The sequence below is a fragment of the Bison bison genome, unplaced genomic scaffold (genome assembly GCF_000754665.1).
Source record: "Bison bison bison isolate TAMUID 2011002044 unplaced genomic scaffold, Bison_UMD1.0 scf7180017858770, whole genome shotgun sequence".
NCBI classification, from domain to species: domain Eukaryota; kingdom Metazoa; phylum Chordata; class Mammalia; order Artiodactyla; family Bovidae; genus Bison; species Bison bison.
Window position 1 is genome coordinate 317939 of NW_011489342.1, and position 21781 is coordinate 339719.

At 38.7% G+C, this 21781-nt stretch overlaps 1 protein-coding gene and 1 pseudogene across 1 annotated transcript in view; one reads left to right on the plus strand and one right to left on the minus strand.

The window, feature by feature from the left end:
* Nucleotides 1-500: 500 nt before the first annotated feature.
* Nucleotides 501-21781, minus strand: part of AVL9 (AVL9 homolog (S. cerevisiase)) — a 58221-nt gene continuing 36940 nt past the window's right edge. The window contains exons 11-16 of the mRNA XM_010829056.1: nt 15428-15562; nt 13228-13447; nt 10614-10731; nt 8048-8101; nt 7444-7532; nt 501-5048 (exon numbers count right to left, since the gene is read on the minus strand). Coding sequence (XP_010827358.1) covers nt 4933-5048; nt 7444-7532; nt 8048-8101; nt 10614-10731; nt 13228-13447; nt 15428-15562 — 732 coding nt within the window. The 3' untranslated portion in view covers nt 501-4932. The remainder of the gene's footprint in view (nt 5049-7443; nt 7533-8047; nt 8102-10613; nt 10732-13227; nt 13448-15427; nt 15563-21781) is intronic.
* LOC104980372 lies at nt 14850-15363 on the plus strand (annotated as a pseudogene).

Consider the following 21781-nt stretch of genomic DNA (forward strand, 5'->3'; position numbering starts at 1 on the left):
AAGGAAGTGCCCATTCCCGGGAGGGCAAAGAAACTTGTCTCCTTCTTTGAAGCTGTTTTGCAAAACAGCTGTAAGGAAAGAAACCATGGTACATGGAAATACATATGAAAATGTGTTAGGAGTCCTCAGTGGCAATGTCAAGGCTATTTTGAAGCTCACCAGTCCAGATGGAAAAATGAGTTGCTTGCGACAATGCCCCTGTCCCCTGGGGATTTCTGTCAGTGCGCATGTGACAAGATGTTCTTGCATGACCAAGCTCTGTTTGGCGGTATGCTGTGTAGCCCCAGGTTCTGAACATTCTTGCTGCAAGGGTAACCACCTCACAGACTCAAGTACCACCATAAGTAATTTCAAAACGACAGAGAAATGAGCAACGAGTCCTCTAGTTCTGCTAGTTTCCTAATAAACGAAGCTGGCCCTTCTGTGCATTGGTGAAACAGGCCAGAAACCACACAGAAACATGAAGGGTACTTCTAAGAAGACAGACCAAATACACTGTATGCAGGACAAACAGGATAATTTATTCTCAGTTTTCCTTAAAAGAAGGATACAGTAGAAGTTTTATAATTCAGTATGATTAGACGTGATTTATAATTTTAACATAAAAAAAATGACAACAGAAACAAATAACTAGTACAAATTATAAAACTAACAGAGCAAAGAGAAACTGCCTTTCTGATCGGAACATGTACCACAGTTATACTCCCTTAGAAAACTTTCTAAGTTTTCTGAGCTAAAACTTCTTAGAGAGGGATCGGAGGAAAGCCTTTAATCTCAAGTATTTAAACTATTCCTGTACCCACTAAATGTTTTCAACAACTTGTTAATCAAGTGCTTCCTAAATTTAGGAACCAGTGACCAAGTGGCCTGAAATAAGTCTTGATCTTATCTTTCCAGCTATAAATTATTACTATTTCAAGAAAACAAAATATTTTCTAAGCAACGTTAAGTTTTCTAAAAACTTCAATTACCTTTTCTGGCTCAGTACCTGACTGAAATGTTCAAATGTTCATATTGCACACAAAAAAATTTGAGCAGCATACTATATGAGTGTGAGAAGCTGATGAATATTAAGATTGAGGAAACTCCCTAATGAGTCACATTTACATGATTTAAATATATACTTTCTATATCTTTAATTAATATAAGTAAAAAGGTAATCTTTAGAACAGCACAGAAATACAAATGCATTAGTTTTATAAAATATATTCAACCCCTTATACGTGCAACAATCTTTTAATTTTGGAGCTGCCACATAAGGGAGCTAGTTTCTTCTCCTTCATATGAAAGCAGGAAGTCATTGTACAAAGTTATTTATGTGAGAAGAATAAAGAAACACATTCCTTTTCTTTGTCCTTGACAAATATTTATGGAATGTTGGGAATTATGAAAAAACAATTCCAATGTTACGAAGCCCAAAGACTTGGAATGAAAAAACTCCTAGTAACACATTACTCTACGTGGAATGAGACAATCTTCTAGAAACCAGGGCTGCGTTCTCTATCTTGTTTAGAGGGTACCACAGAACTGGGTGGGCAGACTGAATGCCGTGCCGCTCTGAATACTCTGGCCACACAGTCAGAGCACGCCAGTGTCAATACCATCTCCAGAGTCCCAGCCAACTCCCCAATAGAGTAACAGGCCACATTCATCGGCTACCATCCTAACAGGCTACTTTCCAAAACTGCTGAAGCAGGTAATAGTTCAAGGGTTCAGGATTAGTCCACTGGCCCCTCCCAGAGCTGGGTGTTCCTAAACTCATCACCACACCTCAGGGAAAATGGCCACTGGCTTGAACTTCCACTAAACCAAACCAAAATTTGCCTGCCAGGGAGACAAAGTTTCATTTTACAGCTTGTAACTAGCAGATGAAAAACCTAACTTCTTCATTAAAGAACTTGTGCATCCTTTAGCATATTAAATACTGCTCCCAAAATACTTTCATGCAGACTTTAAGAACCTGTCTCTCAGCTTTGCAACAATAAATGTCTCATTTCTCCCTTCAAAGTTTGTTTCCTCCTTGCCTTTCTAAGTAAATTATCCTTAAAAAAAATTCAATGTTTAATATAGGACTCAGAAAGCAAGATAAGGTTGAGGAGATCAGGTTATATGCTCTGGTCTGCTGCCCAAGGATATTACTGCTGTGTTTCTTAAAGCAAAAAAGTGGAAGAGAATTGTTTTAGTGTCGGAGGGCTGGCAAATCACTAACGGATTTGGGGATAGACTATTCATCCTGGTTACAAGAGCCAATGCAAATACAAAATAACCACAAGCCACACTTCGACAGGCAACTTCTTCTATTCATTAGCCTGGGACACTTGGGGCAGCTTTAGCCCTCTTTCCCTTACCTATGTCATCGTCATTACAGTGCCTAGTAGGAATTAAAGCCAGCCAGGGACTTTTTCCAAGCACTATCTTTAAGTCACCTGGATAGCAGAGAAGTGTCCACCAAGCTGTGGATGCAGTCTGTGTGCCTGGCGCACTCTGAAAAAGCCTGGCTGACCCTAGCTCCCTCAGGCCTTCTTAAAACACTCAGTTCTCAGATGAAAGCACTGTGTGGCCAAGCAAAGCACTCATCTTTACCAGTGAGATGTCCACAGACGGCCACATCCGTGCTGGCTGCTACGGCTCACAGAGCCAGTGACTGGAGGAAGCTACTGTTTCCATGCTGCCGCTGGGCGGAGCCCAGAATCCAAACCTGAAGCGCAGGCCCCCAGGACCAGGGGCCAGGCCTCCTGCCTCTCCCTGTGCTGGCTGCCCTGGGGGCCCGCCAACAATGTGACAGCCTGCACTCCCTGAAGACCCCCCTACCTCCTAGAACCTGAAAGAATAAATATAGTTATGGTCTTTTGACCGTCTCTATGACAGAAGTTCTATCTTCTGAAATATTCATTTTATGTTGAAAGCCAGTTTAATGACCACTGTAAGGGTGGAACTCTTAACTGGAAACGTGAAGAGAAAGTTCCATTAAGGTGTGCATTAAAATGGGGAGTGATAGCAAAGCAAAGTTAAATTTTATGTAACTATTTTTATTTCAGTGGGATTCCAAAGTGGACTGGGCTGCTTTGAATGACGAGAGATGAGAATTCACCCCAATCATACCAAATCAAACAAACTAAAGGATGAACCAGCAGCATGCTGGCTGACCCTCACAGCACTATGAACGCTATCTGATGCACTATCATACTCTAGCCAATGACGCGCCCTCATGAAACAACAAGATGTTCGTCTCAGTGCAACTTTAAAGTACCTTTTAAAACTTTTGTTCGGTACTACCGTCTTCTCTTCAAACAGTATTTTCCTGAGAAAGCTTTCCTAGAAGTAAAATTAATGTTTCCCACAATAAGCCCTTTATCATCAATGAATTCTTAAATTATTATACTCAAAGGGAAGTATGCTTTAGGTTTGTAGGACTTGTGTTAAAACACAAATTGGAAAATTCAGGGATATTTGGATTATGTCCCTATGCTTCATTTCACACATCCCAGTAGTGCTTCTTACACGAACATTTCTTAAAGGATAAATCAAATATAATCAAGAGTCCCCCTCCCTAATTAGGCCCCTGATTTTCTCAATACTTGTCACATCAAATGTAGATTATATTCACAATGTATTTCCCAAGTATCTTTTGTTACTGAAAAAGCAGTCTGTCGCCTCTAAGTACTCCCTGAGAACACCCAATCAGAGTCCCCTTGAAAAGCAAAAGAGAGCTGAGCCTGGCAGCTACATGAGGTCTAGCTGTGTAAAAATCTTCAGTTGTGAGCACACCTGTGTCTAACATGAACCCAGATGTCCTTCACAAAACATGACTAATGTCATGGCTGAAGTTTTTCTTCTCTCGCTTTTCTAAATGTGAGCCAAGATGAGAATTCTATTTAATATTTACAGATCATCTTTTCTTTTGTAAATGCTTTTGGAAGGGGGTAGACATTGATTACATGAGGATTTTCTATCAGGGAAGGAGGAAGGCCAAGTGCCTCGAAAAGCTTCATGAAGAGTAAGACTGAGAAAAAACCTGTTAAATCTGTAAACACCCAATGGAAAACCGTCCAAAAGAAGAAATAGAAGGCACAAACTTCGGGTTAAAAAACGCATGTAAAGATTGCAACGTTACTACAGTCAACAGAACCCACCTAGGTCCTTTAAAGTCTTGCCCTAAATACACAGTTAAACTGTTTCAACTCTGCTGTAACCATCACCATGCTCATTCTTTGCACATCTACTTGAACAATTAGGAAGAGGAGGAAAGCACAGTGACACTCCTTGACACCTCAAAGCAAGTGTGTAGGGTGGGAAAAGGATACATTAAAATCACAAAACACTCCATCCTCAGAACTACCACCTCTGACTTCTATGTTCCAGGAGGAAGTGAATGACAAATTTGTTTTGTAGGTAAAGAACCCACAAACAAAAAAATCCTTATATAACTCAGCAAAATAACAGCAAAAGGTTGGATTGTATGGCCCCTCCACGCTATCAGAACATTTTAGGGCTCACTTTAGAGAAATTAAAATAGTAATATAAATTAATCTTAGCACATATAAATATCCATCTGGATATTCAAACAGCAACAACAGAACAAAACTTACATCAAGGAGAAACTTTTCTAAAGTAAACAAATGTATAATGTCAGAACTCAAAATTCATTAGAAGGTTCGCTGTGTGTTTTAATCAGGCTCAGACTGAAATAAACGTAGTCAATTTAAACCCCAACCTGGGAAGCCGTCCCGGCTGCGGTTGTGGTTTTCATCTTTTCAGTGTCCCATGACATTCATTTAGATAGAGGGCAACCGTCCATGTAAACAGTTCGACCTATTGGTCCCCTGCTGTGGACCTGCAGCCGATGAAGAGGAACAGTCTGGGAGCAGCAGACAGACAGGGGACGCTTAAAACTTAAGAAAGCGACAGCAGCTTCTGGGTGGCTTGCTCGGCTCAGGGTTTCCCGTCAGGCAGCTCAGTGAGACTCTGTGGAGTGGAACTGGTGAAAGTAGAAAGCCATGAAGACATAGCTGTCTTCGCACTGGAAAAAGCTCCTCCAACCGACTGGCCTGAGTGGAAAGGAGGGGAAAAACAGAAGGAAAATGGTCTTCACTTCTGTTAGGAGACACTGAAAAACCAATGCTACTTAACTGCAACACACTGATATGTTAATAGGTAGTGCAATAAAATTGACACTTCTGGTTTCAAAATAATCCCTTACCATGGGAATGTCTAAGAGGAACCTGACTGGGTATAAGATACTGCTCTCCTAAGTATTTTGAAAGTCTTTGGGAAACTTTTCCCAGGCTAGTGGTTCTTAAACGTCTTGGAGAGCTAAAAACAAACAAAAAAACACAACAAAACAAAACCAAACTTCTATGTGCTCTCTGTAACCCAAATCCAAGTTTATAACTGAAAACCACCTACAAGAAAGAGTTGTTAGGCTGCTTGGGGAAATTTGTTATTGTCATCTAAAATCATGTTGCATTACAGGACTTCCCTGGTGGTCCAGTGGTTGGAAATCTGCCTTACAAAGCAGGAGAAAACGGGTTTGATCCCCCACCGGGGAACTGGCATTCCACATGCCTCGGAGCAACTAAGCCTATGCGCCACAACCACAGAAAAGCCTGCAGCGCTGCAAGACAGGCCCGAAGCGCTCAAATAAATAAAATAAATAACCATGGTGCACCAAATTAAAACATACAGAGCTCTACCTGCCTGAGGTCTGTTTTGCTTTTAACAGCATTATCTCAAAAGCTGATGTTATAATGAAATTATTTAAGTTGAATCATACACACTCACTGTTCTTGGAGAGGGGAGTGTGCAAGAAGGGAACAGGCCATAGAATTTAAATATCAGCAGCATCACTAAAAATTAACTGACATCATATACCTTTGATGAAGTAGAATTTTTCTATCAAAAACAAAGAATTCAAAATAAGTCAAAGGTATAATATTGTATGGAAATAAATGCTTATATATTTAATTCTATTCCCTTGTACAGGGGTGACAGGACTGTGTACCCCATGTTTGTCTTTAAGTCTGTAGAATAGTTCTCTTACCCATCTCCAGATGTACAGGACATTAGAGCTAGGAGGGCCCTGGCACAGAGATCACCTAGTTCTGGGGCTTTAGAGTTGTGTTCAGTAAGGGTTAGTCAGCTAACCTTTAGCTAACCCTTAGCTCTCAGGAGCTAAGGAATGAGATGGGCCCAATTTTTAATACTGATATTACAAAACAAATGTAGCCAAGTGTAAATAACCGGACACTTGAGATAACTGGGAGTTCCCTGTACACTGTTACATGATTTCTTTAAGTCTGAAATAGTATAAAAGTAAACAGTTAAAAATGTAGGAAAGAAGGAACAAGAAATTTCTTTAGAAAAAGAGATGGCTGCTACTGCTGCTGCTGCTAAGTCGCTTGAGTCGTGTCCGACTCTATGCGACCCCATGGACTGCAGCCTACCAGGCTTCTCCGGCCATGGGATTCTCCAGGCAAGAACACTGGAGTGGGTTGCCATTTCCTTCTCCAAGAAAAAGAGATGGAATAATCTTCAAAACAGCCAAAGTGAAAAAAGCTAGGTACAGAAGGATATACCTAACAACCATTCGTCTGATTTTGGTATCAGGGTAATATACCCTCATAAAACAAGTTGGGAGGTATTACCTCAACCATTACTTTCTGAAAGAGTTCGTATAAAATTAGCATTATTCCTTAAGTGTTTGATAAAATTCGTAACTAAAGCCACCTGGGCTTAGATTACATTTAAAAACTTGTAACAAGCCTTTAAACTTTAACTCAATTATTTAATATATTTAGGGCTATTCAGATTTTCTATTTCTTTACTGCACTGGTTTTGGCAATTAGAGTCTTTCAAGGATTTTGTAGATTTCATCTAAGCAGTTGAATAACTGGCACAAGATTATTCATAGTATTACCTAATTATCCTTTTAATTTCTGTAAGATCTATAATGGTATCCCCTCTTTCATGCCCAATACTGGTCATTTGTATCTTCTTTTTCTCTTTACTAGTCTGTAGAAGTATCATTAATGTGATCTTTTCATAAAAACAATTGTTGGTTTTCACTGATCTTCTTTACTATGTGATACTACCTTAAAAGACAGCTGCTCCTAATGCCTACTTTATTATCATATAAATAGTACTCTACTATTTATAAAGAACTGTGGGCAGCTCAGAGACAGAAAGAGAAATCCAGAGAAGTTTGATTCCTGATAACAGATATGACAACATTTGCTAAACTTGGTTTGGCATTATCTAGTGTCGCAAGCATTGTTTTAATGAATAAGACCAAAATTAAAAAGAAAAACCACTGTATATTCAACCATCTTGCATTATTATGTGATACACACATCTCTGCAACTTTATGTTTTTATCAATGACATACTGAGGATAGAGAAGAGATGTTTTATGATTCCAATCTGTTCCTGCCTAAGACATCCTTACCAACAGCTTTTCCTGTTTGTACAACATTCCGACTTGTTGTAACCATGACGTTTCCAAGTTTTTTGCCACGCTCACTGTTTTGAACAGAACTGAGTAAAGGAGAGAAATGTTAAGTAAGTACAGTTAAAAAAAAAAAAATCACTCACATATACATTAACCACTCTATAATCATCCCCCAAATCAGAATTATTGAGAAAAGAAGATAAATAATTCATTATTTGTTATACATCAATTAATTTACTAATATTTTAAATACAGGAATTTTCAGAAAATTTTAAAAGAATATACAGATGAGCCAGAAAGTGGTGTAAGGACATAAGGATGTATGGTTATACATAATTTGTATGGTCATAATTTGCTGAAGTTACTTCACCAGAATAAAAATGGCAAATCCTGGTATTAGTTCACACCATTCTCCATGGAACAGCAGTGTTTTCATTTTGAAACATACACACTGCTGAGCTAGAGAACGTTATGCACATATTTGGTTACTATTTGAAGCACAAGTCTATGAAGTGGAGAAAAACAATTCCCAATTAGCGATGAAACACATGGCATGAATTCAGACAGAAGAACGTTCCTAGTATTTTCCCTAAATACTCACTGTGAGAATCTTAACTTCATGTCTGACACTGAGTACTGTCCTTGGAAAGGATGGCTGTAAAACAAAGTTTGAGTTTAGACTATGAGTGTCTCACCAGTGAAGCTGTAACACAGAGTTATCACAAGGAAGTGTCAGGAAACTGCACTGGGGTGACTCAGGCGAGCGGCGGCGCTCCAAACGAGACACCGGAAATAGGGCTCCGATCACAGCTCTCCACTCACAGTTACGGAGTCTCTCTCAGCTTATGTACTCTGCTTGTAAAATAGGTGTTTTTTTTTCCTTGGGTGGGGTTGGTTTGTGTTAGTGCCGCCCTAATGTTCCTCTTTGGTCTGAGGTGGGGCCCAAGCACCAACATTTTAAAAAAGCTCCTGGGACAGTCAGGGTTAGAGTCGTTGACTTTGGACATGGCTTGATTCTGGCCATCTTATAAATGGGTGCTATTGGTCAAAGGAAGATTTAATCTGTGTTATCAGAAAAGCAACTCAAAGTGCAGATCTTAGGGAAACAGTATGTATAAAAATCAAGCAACCTGATCAACATTACACTATAAAACAAGGAATCAGTAAACATTCAGATTCTTATCTCATACACAGGGCAGGGGTCCTTCTGTCAATGTCTAACAAAGAAAGTGACCAAAAAAAAAAAAAGTCACCCTGGTGAAATTTGCAGCCACTTATTAAAACATTAAAACGCTATTATGTGGCTAATTCACGTGAATGTATGGCAAAAACCACCACAATATTGTAAAGTAATTAGCTTCCAATTAAAATTTTAAAAATGCTATTATGGCTTTTCAAATGATAAAAAATTTATTTACTGGTCACATTAGGCATACATAACAACCTCTCTTTTATCTGGATTTCTGAATCACCAGTTGAAAGCATTGAGAGGACTTAATTTTCTAATCTTTAGGAGTGGAAGAAAGGGTTTCAAAGATCTCAAACCTTACATTTAGTTTTGAATATTTCTAAATTATATCCCCTGATGACAGCTGAAGACTATCATCATTTCTGTTTTTAATTTGGTGAAAATACTGAAAATCTGCTGACTATCATATCTGCATAATTTCCGAATTGAATTTTCTGGTCTTTTGCTTCAGCTTTCTTTCTCCTCAACCTAAATAACCTCAGTTATTTACATAGTTTTAAAAGTACTGTTTTCACAGTCCTTTAAAACACATGCCAGCTAATCCTCATAAGGACCTGCATTAAAATCTGTAGCAATGCTTCAAGTTAAAGGCACTACGGCAGATGTAGCAGCTGAGTAAAGATCTGTCCAGGCTAACAGAGCCCCAGGGGAGGAGACAGAGCTGTGAATGGCCACTCCCCCAGCACCACTACAACCAGCGCCACTGGGCAAACAAGCTCACATCCGTTTCTCTTCATTACTCTTTAGAACACAGACCTTGTGGTTAGTGAGGGAGAAGACTTTGAACTTAGACCTTTCATTTAATTCCATTAGTGTTTTTGTCTTTTAATTCTCTATGTTTTTACCACATCCAAATGGCAATCTAGGTTTCTGCCATAGCCCAGTATGAGGACAAAATTCACCAAAACTGGTCCTGAACCTAGTCATGGTTCTTGATGGATAAGTTTAGCAGACATGTTCTCCCAAGCCCTGCTTCCTTGCAGATGCTTCTGCAAGTTACAATGACATAAATCCCTGGGTTTTGTGTGTGTAGCCCCACTAAAGCACATTCCCAAGTCAAGTTTACCCAAGTTCCTAAATAATATGGTAATCAGTACTAAGTTGATTTTTGTCGTATTTTCATGAAGAAGTAAAGTTTAAAATACAATGATACACCAATAAAAATTAATTAAAAAACACATACACCAAAAAAACACAAATGAAAACAAAAGTTCAATGTATACTTATATCATAAAGAAATGAAAATCCTTTAATTTAGAAGTTCCCAATATGTACACATTATATCAATTGATCTCCTTAGACTCCACTCTCCCATTCACATGGTATTTTTTTTCTTAATGGCCCAATTCTCTAGCACATTTAAATGCCTTTTATGTGGAATAAAGTCTTTGCCCAGTCAACAGTCAATATTATGACAGGTATTAAATTTTGTTGGATCTTAGAATCTGATATGGAAATGGCACCAGATTTTACTGATTATCTAGGAATTCAAATATTGACTTTAGTTGTTCACACTTCATATTTTACAATAACCTCTCAGTTTTAACCAGTGCTATTTCCCTCAAGGCTTCTATCTCGCTTGACCATTCTGCTGAGGCAAAAATCCAGAGAAAGGGAGGAAAGATCGATATGACATACGAGCATCCCCACAGGCTAAGACTTTCGTCTCCTAATTATACTGGAAGCTGGGAGAAATGTTAGTGCTTCCAAAATGCCTTGTGCTTTGTGAGTAAGAAGTGTGAATAGGGAAGCAGTTTTCAGCTGCTTCCCTGTACTTAGGAGCCTTTTTTATTAAAAAATCTATTTAAGGGATTCTTGAAGATATTCACAGTATCATCAGAGTTCAGACATGATTTTCTTTATTCAGAAACCCTTAATAAGTCAACCACCTCTATCACCCTGTAGAGGATGTGCTTACTTCGGATTTATTTCTGCAAGTGCTGGATGCTTGTTGCTGTTCCAGACCCTGTAGTTGTGAGTGTTCTTCCATGCTGTAACAAAGGTCGTCCCATAGTCCGATAAGATCTTTTCATTATCTGTCAAGTAAATATTTGAAAGTTGGGCTGGACTGTAGCCAGTCAGGGTTATAAAGATTAATAACCAATAACAGTAAAGAAATGGCTTTAGCCTCCCTGTCCCCTGCTGCTTTCTTGGGGACAAAGCCTACCAAATGTCAGGAATCTTGGGTCAAGTTCCAGAACCCTAGTAAGAAGCTATGTGGCTTTTGCTAAGTCACTTGATCACCTGGGATTTCATTTTTCTTACTAGAAAATAAGGGGGTTGAGCCAAATATTTTCTAAGGTTCCTAAAAACTCCAAAATATTTCCATGTTCTCCTCACCAAGGTAAGGAGGCATAGTACTATTTATTAAAAACTACAGACTAGAGTGGGTTAAACATACTGACATATATATATATATGGAGTAGGCAATTAGGGTATTTTAAAAAATCTTTTCACAAATACCATTCTAAGAAAGGAAATTAGAATAATTGGTTCTTTTTAGCCATTCTTTTTTCTTTATCTTACTATTCGGTGAAACTCATTCTTGAGCCTCCATGCATTTCACGGTCAAAATACTTAATAAGGGGATTTTCATATATTTAATGCATAAAACTTTTTGGCTTCATCACTATCAAGAGGAAGCTTCAATCCACAGTGCTTCTTCTACTTGGAAGAACAGAAAATGTTTGGAGAACTAATTCAAATGGCTATTGCTTCATATATTAATTCCAAGTTGCTTGCTTTGAAGGTGAAACATGTGACTTTCGTCGCTGGGAGAGGAAGAAAAGAACATTCATGGTTCTATATGTACCATAAGGAAGTGCTGTTAAGAACATATTCATCAATCAGCTCACTGGGCTAAATTTCCTTTAAAAGCTTGGGTGTGAACCAGACTACTTGGGTTGAAGTCCAGCTCAGTCTCCTACCAGGGGGAAGAGCAAGTTATTTAACCTCTCTGTACCTCACTTTCTCAAATCTGTAAAATGAGGATGACATGGTATCTACCTCTAAGATTGCTGAGACGATGAAATGAGTTAGTAGATGTTAAGTGCTCTAAAAAAAATAAGGGTGGGTCTCCACACATGTTAAATGTTCCCTCTGAAAATACATAGCTTCTGTGTACTCAGGAAAATATTTTTAAGAAGTAAATTAATTACTCAGGAACATACATGACTGGTGGAGACTCGGGTTTTCTTAATAGACAAACTGAGTGATTCTGGGTTAGAGGATTTAATTTGGGGATCTCAGTTGCTACAATTGTAGAAGAGGCAGACACTTAAAAAAAAAAATCCCATTAACAAATAAGGAGTCACTCCATAGATTTCTTAATGAATGAAGAACATGCCTGAAGCCTGGATTTAAAACTCTACAAATACTATTGGAAGAACTAATCTAGGAGGTGGCAGCAGTGGGGTTGATTTAAATATCTACGGACACCACAACGCGAAGGTATTTAAACACTGTGGAATCATACACTTATAAATGGTTAAGACGGTAAATTGTATATGGATTTCACAATTTTTAAAAAAGCAACCTGGAAACAGTTGGAGATATCATTGAGAAGCAGGAAAAACAGAAGCTCCATATACTTTTAACAGCCTTACCACCATCACTACCAAATCTGCTGCTGCTGCTAAGTCGCTTCAGTCGTGTCCGACTCTGTGAGACCCCACAGACGGCAGCCCACCAGGCTCCCCCGTCCCTGGGATTCTCCAGGCAAGAACACTGGACTGGGTTGCCATTTCCTTCTCCAATGCATGAAAGGGAAAAGGGAAAGTGATACGACTCTTAGCGACCCCACAGACTGCAGCCTACTAGACTCCTCCGTCCATGGGATTTTCCAGGCAAGAGTACTGGAGTGGGGTGCCAGTGCCTTCTCCGACTACCAAATCTACTGATTTGCTAATATGCAGGGTGGCAGGTATCCCAGGTGTGAAAGCTCACTGCAGAGCTTCATTTTCTCTTTGAATATATTCGTTTCTATGGGGAATGAGAATTTTAACACAGGAGTGATTCTATGTTTGCCTGATCCATTTTAAACATTTAATAGGAGTACTGTTAGAATGGATAAATTTGAAGGTTTAATCATTCAGAATGTGATCTGCAATGATTTCTACTTTTTAAATTTTTTTTCCATCCCTCATATATCTTAAAAACATGTAAGCAGTGTTTTAACAGCACTCAACTACTGATATATCCTTCCATATGGTGGAATACTAAGTCATGTAAAAAGTGATGAAGATCTGCATTTACTCTCTTGATACATGTTTATATTATAAAGAAAAACTAAGCTATAAAAAACATGAAAAATGGGATTCATGTTTGCAAGAGGACTACCATGAACACTACAAAACTAAAATCCAAAACATATGCATAGAAAAAGGTCTAGAAGGATATGAATTACTCAAACTGTGAAGAGTAGTTAATTCTATATGTGTGGAGTGACAGGTAATTTTTCTGATTACTTTATTTCTTATCCAATTCAAAGCATCCAGAGTTACAAAATAAGAAAGTGACTGTGAGCTCCTTACCTAGCTGCAGTGTGGCGGCCAACAGCGCATGAATATAGACTGCAAACTGTGCTCGGATCCACTCGTCACCTCCCTCCCAGCCCGTGCCGTCCAGGAAGACGTCGTCCCGGTTCTCAGTCACATGCCTCACTAGGTAATCTGCGAACCTTAGGTCTGCAGTGGTTGGATTGAGCAGCTTCCTAAGTTCTGGATCATGGATCTGGATCAGAGCTTCTTCTACCTAGAGGGTACCCAGGTACAAGTCAGAGTCTGGGCATTCGTGCAGACATCCATGCCACACTTTAACTACTGGGAAGTCAGAGTTGGAAATAAAAAATATGAATAATAGCATTCTCAAAAGATGAGCCTAAGAAAGAGAGGTTTTTTATTCTGAAGCTGTTTCTTATTTTTCACTATTTAAAAAAATGCTCATTTTTTGTTCTTACATGCATAAACACTTAATTTTGAATTATAAAAGTGATTCATGTTGACAAATATTTTGGAAAATATAGAAATGTACAGTAAAAATCACCTTTATCATACAAATAGAAATGAATACAATTAATTAAATACAATTACTAAAAATTTTTGCTTTGACCACGCACAGATACTTTGGGGTATATTTATTATATAATACTTGACACAGAAAGAACTATATGTAACTTACAGGTTAGTTTTAAAGTATAATAAAAAATAATCATCAGCTTGCCAACCAACTAGAATGTAACAATAATGTTTAAGAAAACTCTGTGGTCCTTTCATCTATATCCTCCTGTCTTGGAAGGTATAATATATGTATTTTTCTCCCTCAATATTGGGATCCATATAGCTTTGAATCCCAGATTTTTAATTTATTGTATTATAAACATTTCCCCAGGAAGCACATTCTGGTACTTTCTGTTAGGAACTACAGAAACCTTAGGGTGGCTGAAATCCCCTCCACCCATTTATAAAAATTATTTTAATTGTAAAAGTTAACAAATTATTTATACTTCTTCTATATTAATAAGATATAAAATGTTTATCTCTAGCTCCTTCCACTTGATATTGGGGCATATTAAACAAGGTAGAGGTATTTAAACTATTTAAATGATAAATACACTTTTATTGTGAGACTATAGTAAGACTCGGAGAAGGCAATGGCACCCCACTCCAGTACTCTTGCCTGGAGAATCCCATGGACGGAGGAGCCTGGTAGGCTGCAGTCCATGGGGTTGCGAAGAGTCCGACATGACTGAGCAACTTCACTTTCCCTTTTCCCTTTCATGCATTGGAGAAGGAAATGGCAACCCACTCCAGTGTTCATGCCTGGAGAATCCCAGGGACAGGGGAGCCTGGTGGGCTGCCATCTATGGGGTCGCACAGAGTCGGACACGACTAAAGCGACTTAGCAGCAGCAAAGTAAGACTAGATTGCCTTGGTAGGAATCCTGGCTCATCCACTTAGCAGCTGTCTGATCCCCTCTGTTCCTTAGCTTCACAGGTGTGATACGGACAGTAACAATGCCTATCTCACAGGTTGTTATGAAAATTAGATAAGTTCATATACCTAAGGTGCTTAGGATGCCTGGCAAAGGAAGCAATTATGACCACTATTAGTGTTGTTACTATGCCCCAAATTCCATTTAAAAAAGAAAAACAGGCTCTTTCGTCTAGGCCACCGACATGCCATCCAGACTAAGGAAGACCCAGAAACTTAGGGGCCACGTGAGCCACGGCCACGGCCGCATCGGCAAACACCGGAAACACCCAGGAGGCTGAGGTAATGCTGGTGGCATGCATCATCACAGGATCAACTTCAACAAATACCACCCAGGATACTTTGGGAAAGTTGGTATGAGGCATTACCACTTAAAGAGGAACCAGAGTTTCTGCCCGACTGTCAACCTTGATAAATTGTGGACCTTGGTTAGTGAGCAGACACAAGTAAATGCTGCCAAGAACAAGACAGGAGCTGCTCCTATCATTGATGTGGTGCAATCAGGTTACTACAAAGTTCTGGGCAAAGGAAAGCTCCCAAAGCATCCTGTCATCGTGAAGGCCAAATTCTTCAGCAGAAGAGCTGAGGAGAAGATTAAGGGTGTAGGTGGGGCTTGTGTCCTGGTGGCTTGAAGCCACATGCTGGGAAATTCATTAAATGTTAAGTGCTTTTCAAAAATAAAAAAAGAAAAAAGAAAAACAGGGACCAGCAGTCAAGTATCTGCACTCAGATGTCAACTTACTTCCACAATGGCATCACTGAGGTGTTTCTGTTGTCGAAAAAGGATGTTAGTAGCTCCAGCAACAAATCCTCGAATGGTGACATCAGAGAGAAGATGATGCTGCTGCAATGCCATATAAGGCAAACACAGATATCCCTATGAATTACAAGAGTAGAAAATGTTAGAAAAGTAATGGAACAGCCATGTCTCTCATAACAGCTGGTGTTTTGGTGGTTCCGTCACTAAGTTGTGTCCAACTCTTTGCGACCCCACGGACTGGGCCATGGTAGCCCACAAGGCTCCTCTGTCTATGGGATTTTCCAGGCTAGAATACTAGAATGGGTTGCCATTTGCTTTTCCAGGGGATTTCCCCCACTCAGGGATGGAATCTGGGTCTCCTGCATCACAGGTGGATTCTTTACCAACTGAACCACCAGGGAAGCCCCTCGTCAAGCCTAGACAGCTAATAGTAGGAAAGGAAAGTTCCAGTCTTCCTACAACCTCATGCTATTCCTAACACAGCTGATCTTTGAATCAACACAATAATATACCAATAATAACAACCACAGGTCCTGACTGTATTAAGGCCAGTTAATTGCTAACCTGCTCCATTAATGGTCAAATCTTGGCAAGGTGGTCTAACATGAAGGTTTGTCTTGTGTGACCTCTTGGCTTTCAGTTCAACTTAAAAGCTACTATAACTATCAAGCTAGGTTTTTTTTTTTTTCATTTAGGAATGAAGTACTAATATTAAGCCCATTAAAAGTCTGCCGTTTATTAGAAAGCTGTTCCTTCTTCCAGTAAAATTTTAAAACGCAGGCATTTGCACATAACCACCAAAGTACTCTTGTGAGAATAGCAAAGCACTGCATGGCAATTATTTTACTGTCCTATAATTTAAAATGATACAGTATTTCAAGATATTTGCTACTAAATGTTCAAAGCAAAAATGACCATGGCAGTAGTTGTGTATTTAAAATTTCCAGTTGAATTGCATTTGAAAATGCCATTGCCCTGAAATTTATATTTTAACTGCCAAACCACAGCAGGGAGTTAAGTGTACAAAAAATAGCCTATATCCTGAGAAAAAAGGAATGCTAACACTGGAATGATGCACTGCAGGAGTAAATGGAATTTCTGCTGAAAAATTCTAAATCAAGATAGGTCTCAACAAGTGGCATAATTTGTGTATAAAGCCAGGAGGGAGGACTCGCTGAACTCCTGAGTTTGTTTTCTATCAAGTTCGATGACAGCTTTATTTGTTATCCTAATCATCTTTAAAAAAATAAAACAAAACACTGAACCACAGTTATCCAGATAATGTCTTGTTTCTACCATGAGAATTTCTCTGAGGGAAGGAGACACTATTTCTGCTACTTCATGTCCTTCGCTATGTCTAGGATATATCATACCGCCAGCTATTAGGAGAAGACATGAGAGAAGACTTCCAGAAGTTGGAATACATGTCTGGTAAACTGGTTTCATTCTCCTTCTTGACAATGTTTTCCTCCCCTCTATAAAATGCGAAATAGCAGAAGCAGCAAAAATAAACCCATGTCTATGCCTTACACATATCCAGTATATAGTGCTTCTCAACCCACGCCCTCTTGTGACTAAAGGTGGAAAGGACCCATGCTCATGCCAAAGCACTCCAACGGCTGGCAGACTCATGGGTCATACTTTACCTTGTGTGCTACGTATTAAAAACTTGTTACCTGTTTCTTTTTTTTTGTTACCTGTTTCTGAACATAAATACTACAATGCTGAATGCTCTTTAAAACTTTATATGGACTCCCCCGAATACTCCTACCTCCCCAGCCAGGACTGAGAATCCTTGATAAGGGCACTTTCAGAACTACCAATATTTACAAAGATTGATTCAGTTGCTCATAGTATTGCATTTCACAACTGATTCTGTTAAAGAAGAAAAGTCTGTTGTCAACAGTGGAATTCTTGGCTAAGTCGCATGAAAACTAAGAATGTAGTTTTTTAAAAAAGTCAATAGTTCAAAGTTCTTTTTTTTAAATGAAGAAATACAGTCCTTAAAATATTACACATATCCATATTCTTTGACCCAGGATTTTACTTCTTACAATTTATCCTACAGATACACCTGTTCATATGTGAGATTTGTAAAAAGTTACTTATTGCAGCATTACTTATCATTGCAAAAGACAGGAAACCTAACTATTCATGACTAGGGCAATGAATCAGAGAAGGCAATGACAACCCACTCCAGTACTCTTGCCTGGAAAATCCCATGGACGGAGGAGCCTGGTAGGCTGCAGTCAATGGGGTCGCTAACAGTCGGACACGACTGAGCGACTTCACTTTCACTTTTCACTTTCATGCACTGCAGAAGGAAATGGCAACCCACTCCAGTGTTCTTGCCTGGAGAATCCCAAGGACGGGGGAGCCTGGTGGGCTGCCGTCTATGGGGTCGCACAGAGTCGGACACGACTGAAGTGACTTAGCAGCAGCAGGGCAATGAATAAATGTTTTTCTATATGATGGAGTACCCTGCATTAAGTGATGAAGTTCATCTCCAGGGAATATTTTGTTAAAAAAAAAAAAAAAAAAAAAGGACATAGATTAGGTAAGGTTGGTTACCAACAGAGAGGGGAATAAATTTCCTGCTATTCTCTGAGTAGCAGGGAATGGAATGAGAGAGATTTTTTATTATTATAGATGCTCTGGAACCTTCTTAATATTGAACCATGTAAAAGCACTGCAGATTTATAAAGTTATTTTAAATAGTAGTTCAAAATAACCTTAAAATTTTAGCATCATCACTTTTACCGATGGTCAATCAAGCCTAAATTTAAAGGTCTCCAACGTACAGAGGCATGGCTTCCCTGGTGGCTTAGACGGTAAAGCGTCTGCCTATAATGCAGGAGACCTGGGTTCGATCCCTGAGTCGGGAAGATCCCCTGGAGAAGGAAATGGCAATCCACTCCAGTACTATGGCCTGGAAAATGTACAGTGGCAGCAAGAGTCTGAGTACATTAAAATACAGCAGCCTCTACACCCAAACACACCACCACTTTCCACTTTTCTAGGGTGCTTTAACTTCTACATTCGGGCTGAGGTATATAATGGCCAAAAAAAAAAAAAGAAACGGAAGAGATATTTGCACACCTATGTTCACAGCAGCACTACTCACAATAGCCAAAATGTAGAAGCAACCCAAATGCCCATCGATGGATAAATGGATAAGGAAAATGTGGTATATACATACAATGGAATATGATTCAGCCTGAGGGAGGACAGGAATTCTGTCATTTGCTACAACATGGATGAACCTTGAGGATAGTGTGTTAAGTGAAATAGGCCAGTCACAAAAAGATAAATGCTCTATGATTCTACTTATGTAAGTATTTAAAAACAGTTAAGTTCATAGAAACAATGATGGGAGCCAAGGGTTGGGGTGGAGTTGTGGTTTAAAGAATACAGACTTTCAGTTTTGCATGATGAGAAAGTTCTAGAGATCTGTAGTACAACCATGAGAATACACTTAATACCACATAATTATGCACTTAAAAATGATAGAGTGGATAAATCTTATATTTGTTTTTTGACCATGACTAAAATGAAGAAAAAGATAGCATCAAAAAACACACCTCAGCTTGGAAAATCTGGCAGACCTGTTGTGAGCTGATCTGTTACAGCACTTCAAAAGCATACTGCCTTCTCCATTGTGACCTGGGAAGGGCTACAATGTCATCAGGACCAACTGCCACTTTCTTATCTCTCAGGTCTGAGATGATAAGCATGTTTGTGAACCGCAAGCCTCCATACCGTAGGGATGTCAGTTCTCTCCAAACTTTATCTAGCACTTAAAGGTAACCCCTATCTAAATCTTAAGTATAAGTAAGAACTTAAGTTGATCCTGAAATTGATGTGGAAATGCAAAGGGCTAAGAAACTCCTGAAGAACAATAGCAAGAGGGGAAGCCTTTTCTCTGCCTGACACGACATAATGGTAATTAATACAGTGCGGGACTGACCCAAGGATAGACAGATACATGGATGAAGCAGCAACAAAGCACAGAGACAGACGCCCTTCCTCAATATGCACAAAAATGAATTCCAGGTAGACAAAACCCAAAATGTGGAAGTCAAAACTACAAAGCCTGAAGTCTCACAAATCATGACAATGAGGGAGACAATCCAGAAGGTTTAAACAATTACTACACAAAAGGAAATTCAAAAGGTTACCAAGAATATGAAAAGATGGTCAGCCTCAACAGTGACTACTGAAAAAAAGACAAGAGCCAAGAGATACCATCAGACTGGCTAAATATTAGGAGGTTTGGCAATAACAACCATTGGTGAGAATGTGAAGCAAAGGGAACTCTTATCCACTGCTGTGGGAATAGAAATTGTCACAACCACTTTAGAAAACAGTTTGGAATTATTCTAGTAAAGCTAATCTACCCATTCCTTATAATCCAGTATTCCCACTTCTAAGCACTGACTCCTAAAGAAATGCTTGCACGTATACAGCCAAGATTACTGAATAAGAATTTAACAGAAGCGTTATTTGTAGTAACCAGAAACTAGAAACAATGTAGATATCCATCCACAGAATTTATATATTGCAGAATAGCCAAAACCAGAAAACTACAGAGGAATAATAAAACACAACTTCATGCAAAATTATTATGAAACTAAAAATCATGTTGAGAGAGGAGGGGGAAAAATTGTGGTGCCACTTAAATAAATAAAACTCAAAAACATGCATCTATTACTTTTTAGCTAGTCGTCAAGTTATTTATAGGTTCCCTAAATTTGAATATGACACACTGTAAGCAAGCAAACCAAATATAAACTCAGAAGCAATATTTAAAGAAGTTTAATACATGAAGCAGAAAAAATTTTGGTTTCCAACTACATTTACTATTAATTCTTTCATAAGTTTATTGCTTTACTAAAACAGTTACAGACTGAAACAACAGAATTCTAAATTAAGTGATCTTCTAGTGGAGGCAATTATTACTAAATTTTTAAAAGTACCAGATACATGTAATTTAAAAAACTAAGAAGTAGGTGTTCACCTTTTTTTAAAAGTTAAAACTTTCACTTTGAAAAAATTTTTTTTTAGTGAATACCTAAAATCACCATAGATATCTATGAATACCTGGGTACATTTCCTAAATTTTCATCTTTCTCCTTTGGTTCCCTCATTGCCCTCCCCTCATCCCGCGGAATCCTGTCCTAAAGTTGCCACCAGTCCCATCTCCTCTCCCTCAGCAACCTAGTTTCTTCCTCACATCCCTAATTCAGCTCTCAGGAAAAGTTCAAGCATATTTTCGGGTCTGGTACCTATAGTGTTTATGTAATAAGCCTCATCTCTAAGACTGAGAAGAAATGCACCATCAATTTCAAGCCCCAGAGAGAAGACTGGAAATTCGGAGCTTTGGAATCTCTCCAAGCATAACTTTCATATGTGAACACAGTCAGGGGACCAGTCAACTCATTATTCTCTTCAAAGCTTGCTATCTTACTTCAGCAATACTGTGTGGGCATCCAAGCTTCTCTCTGGCTATATTTGAAATGACTTTTCAGGATGTTTTGCTAATCCAGGTCTTCTCTACAAGTATTTTTAAGATCTTCAAGAGAAGGAAAGAAGAAAAGCCTAAAGGCAACTCATTTTTAAGTATATTTCATATTCCAAAGCTGCTGACATCAAAGAATCAGCAATTGTATTTGAAACTGTGATTAAACAAGTTAGATTTGAGTCATTACATAATAAAACAGAAAACCTAAAAGGAAAATGTTTAATTTACCATAATGATGGTGGTAAGCCCATCATATATTCAGTACTGGTGTACAAAGAGAATATTCTGTCAAACAGTTTATTAACAGCACATACAACACATTAACATTGCTTTGTTTAGTTCAGCGACCTCGCAGACAAAACCAAAATCCCCCACCCCAGTTAATCTCCCTCCTGGTATCTCCACAATGATAAAAATTAGAGTGGGTGGGTTAAGTTGCAAAAGTAAGGGCTCCAAAAAGTATAGGCAGTCATGACACCCACATGTGAGTTCAGAAAACCCACAATTTGTGGCTGTTGAGTACACTTAGTAGTCTGAGGGCCCAGAGTTTTCTCCCCAGGCTCCTAAACTCCAGTTTTAAGCAAATATGCATTAGTTCAATCAAGAAACCGATTAAGATAATTTCAACATCCCCTAACAGACCACAAAATGAACAAAGATAGCATTTTCTGCTAACTATTCAGCAATACTGACTTGGGGCAAGTACTTATTTGTAAAACTAGATAAACCCAGAAAGAATTTACCACATAGTGGAGAAGAACTGATGTCAAGTCAATGCTATCCATTTTCTTTTCCATATAAAGTTTTACTTCCAG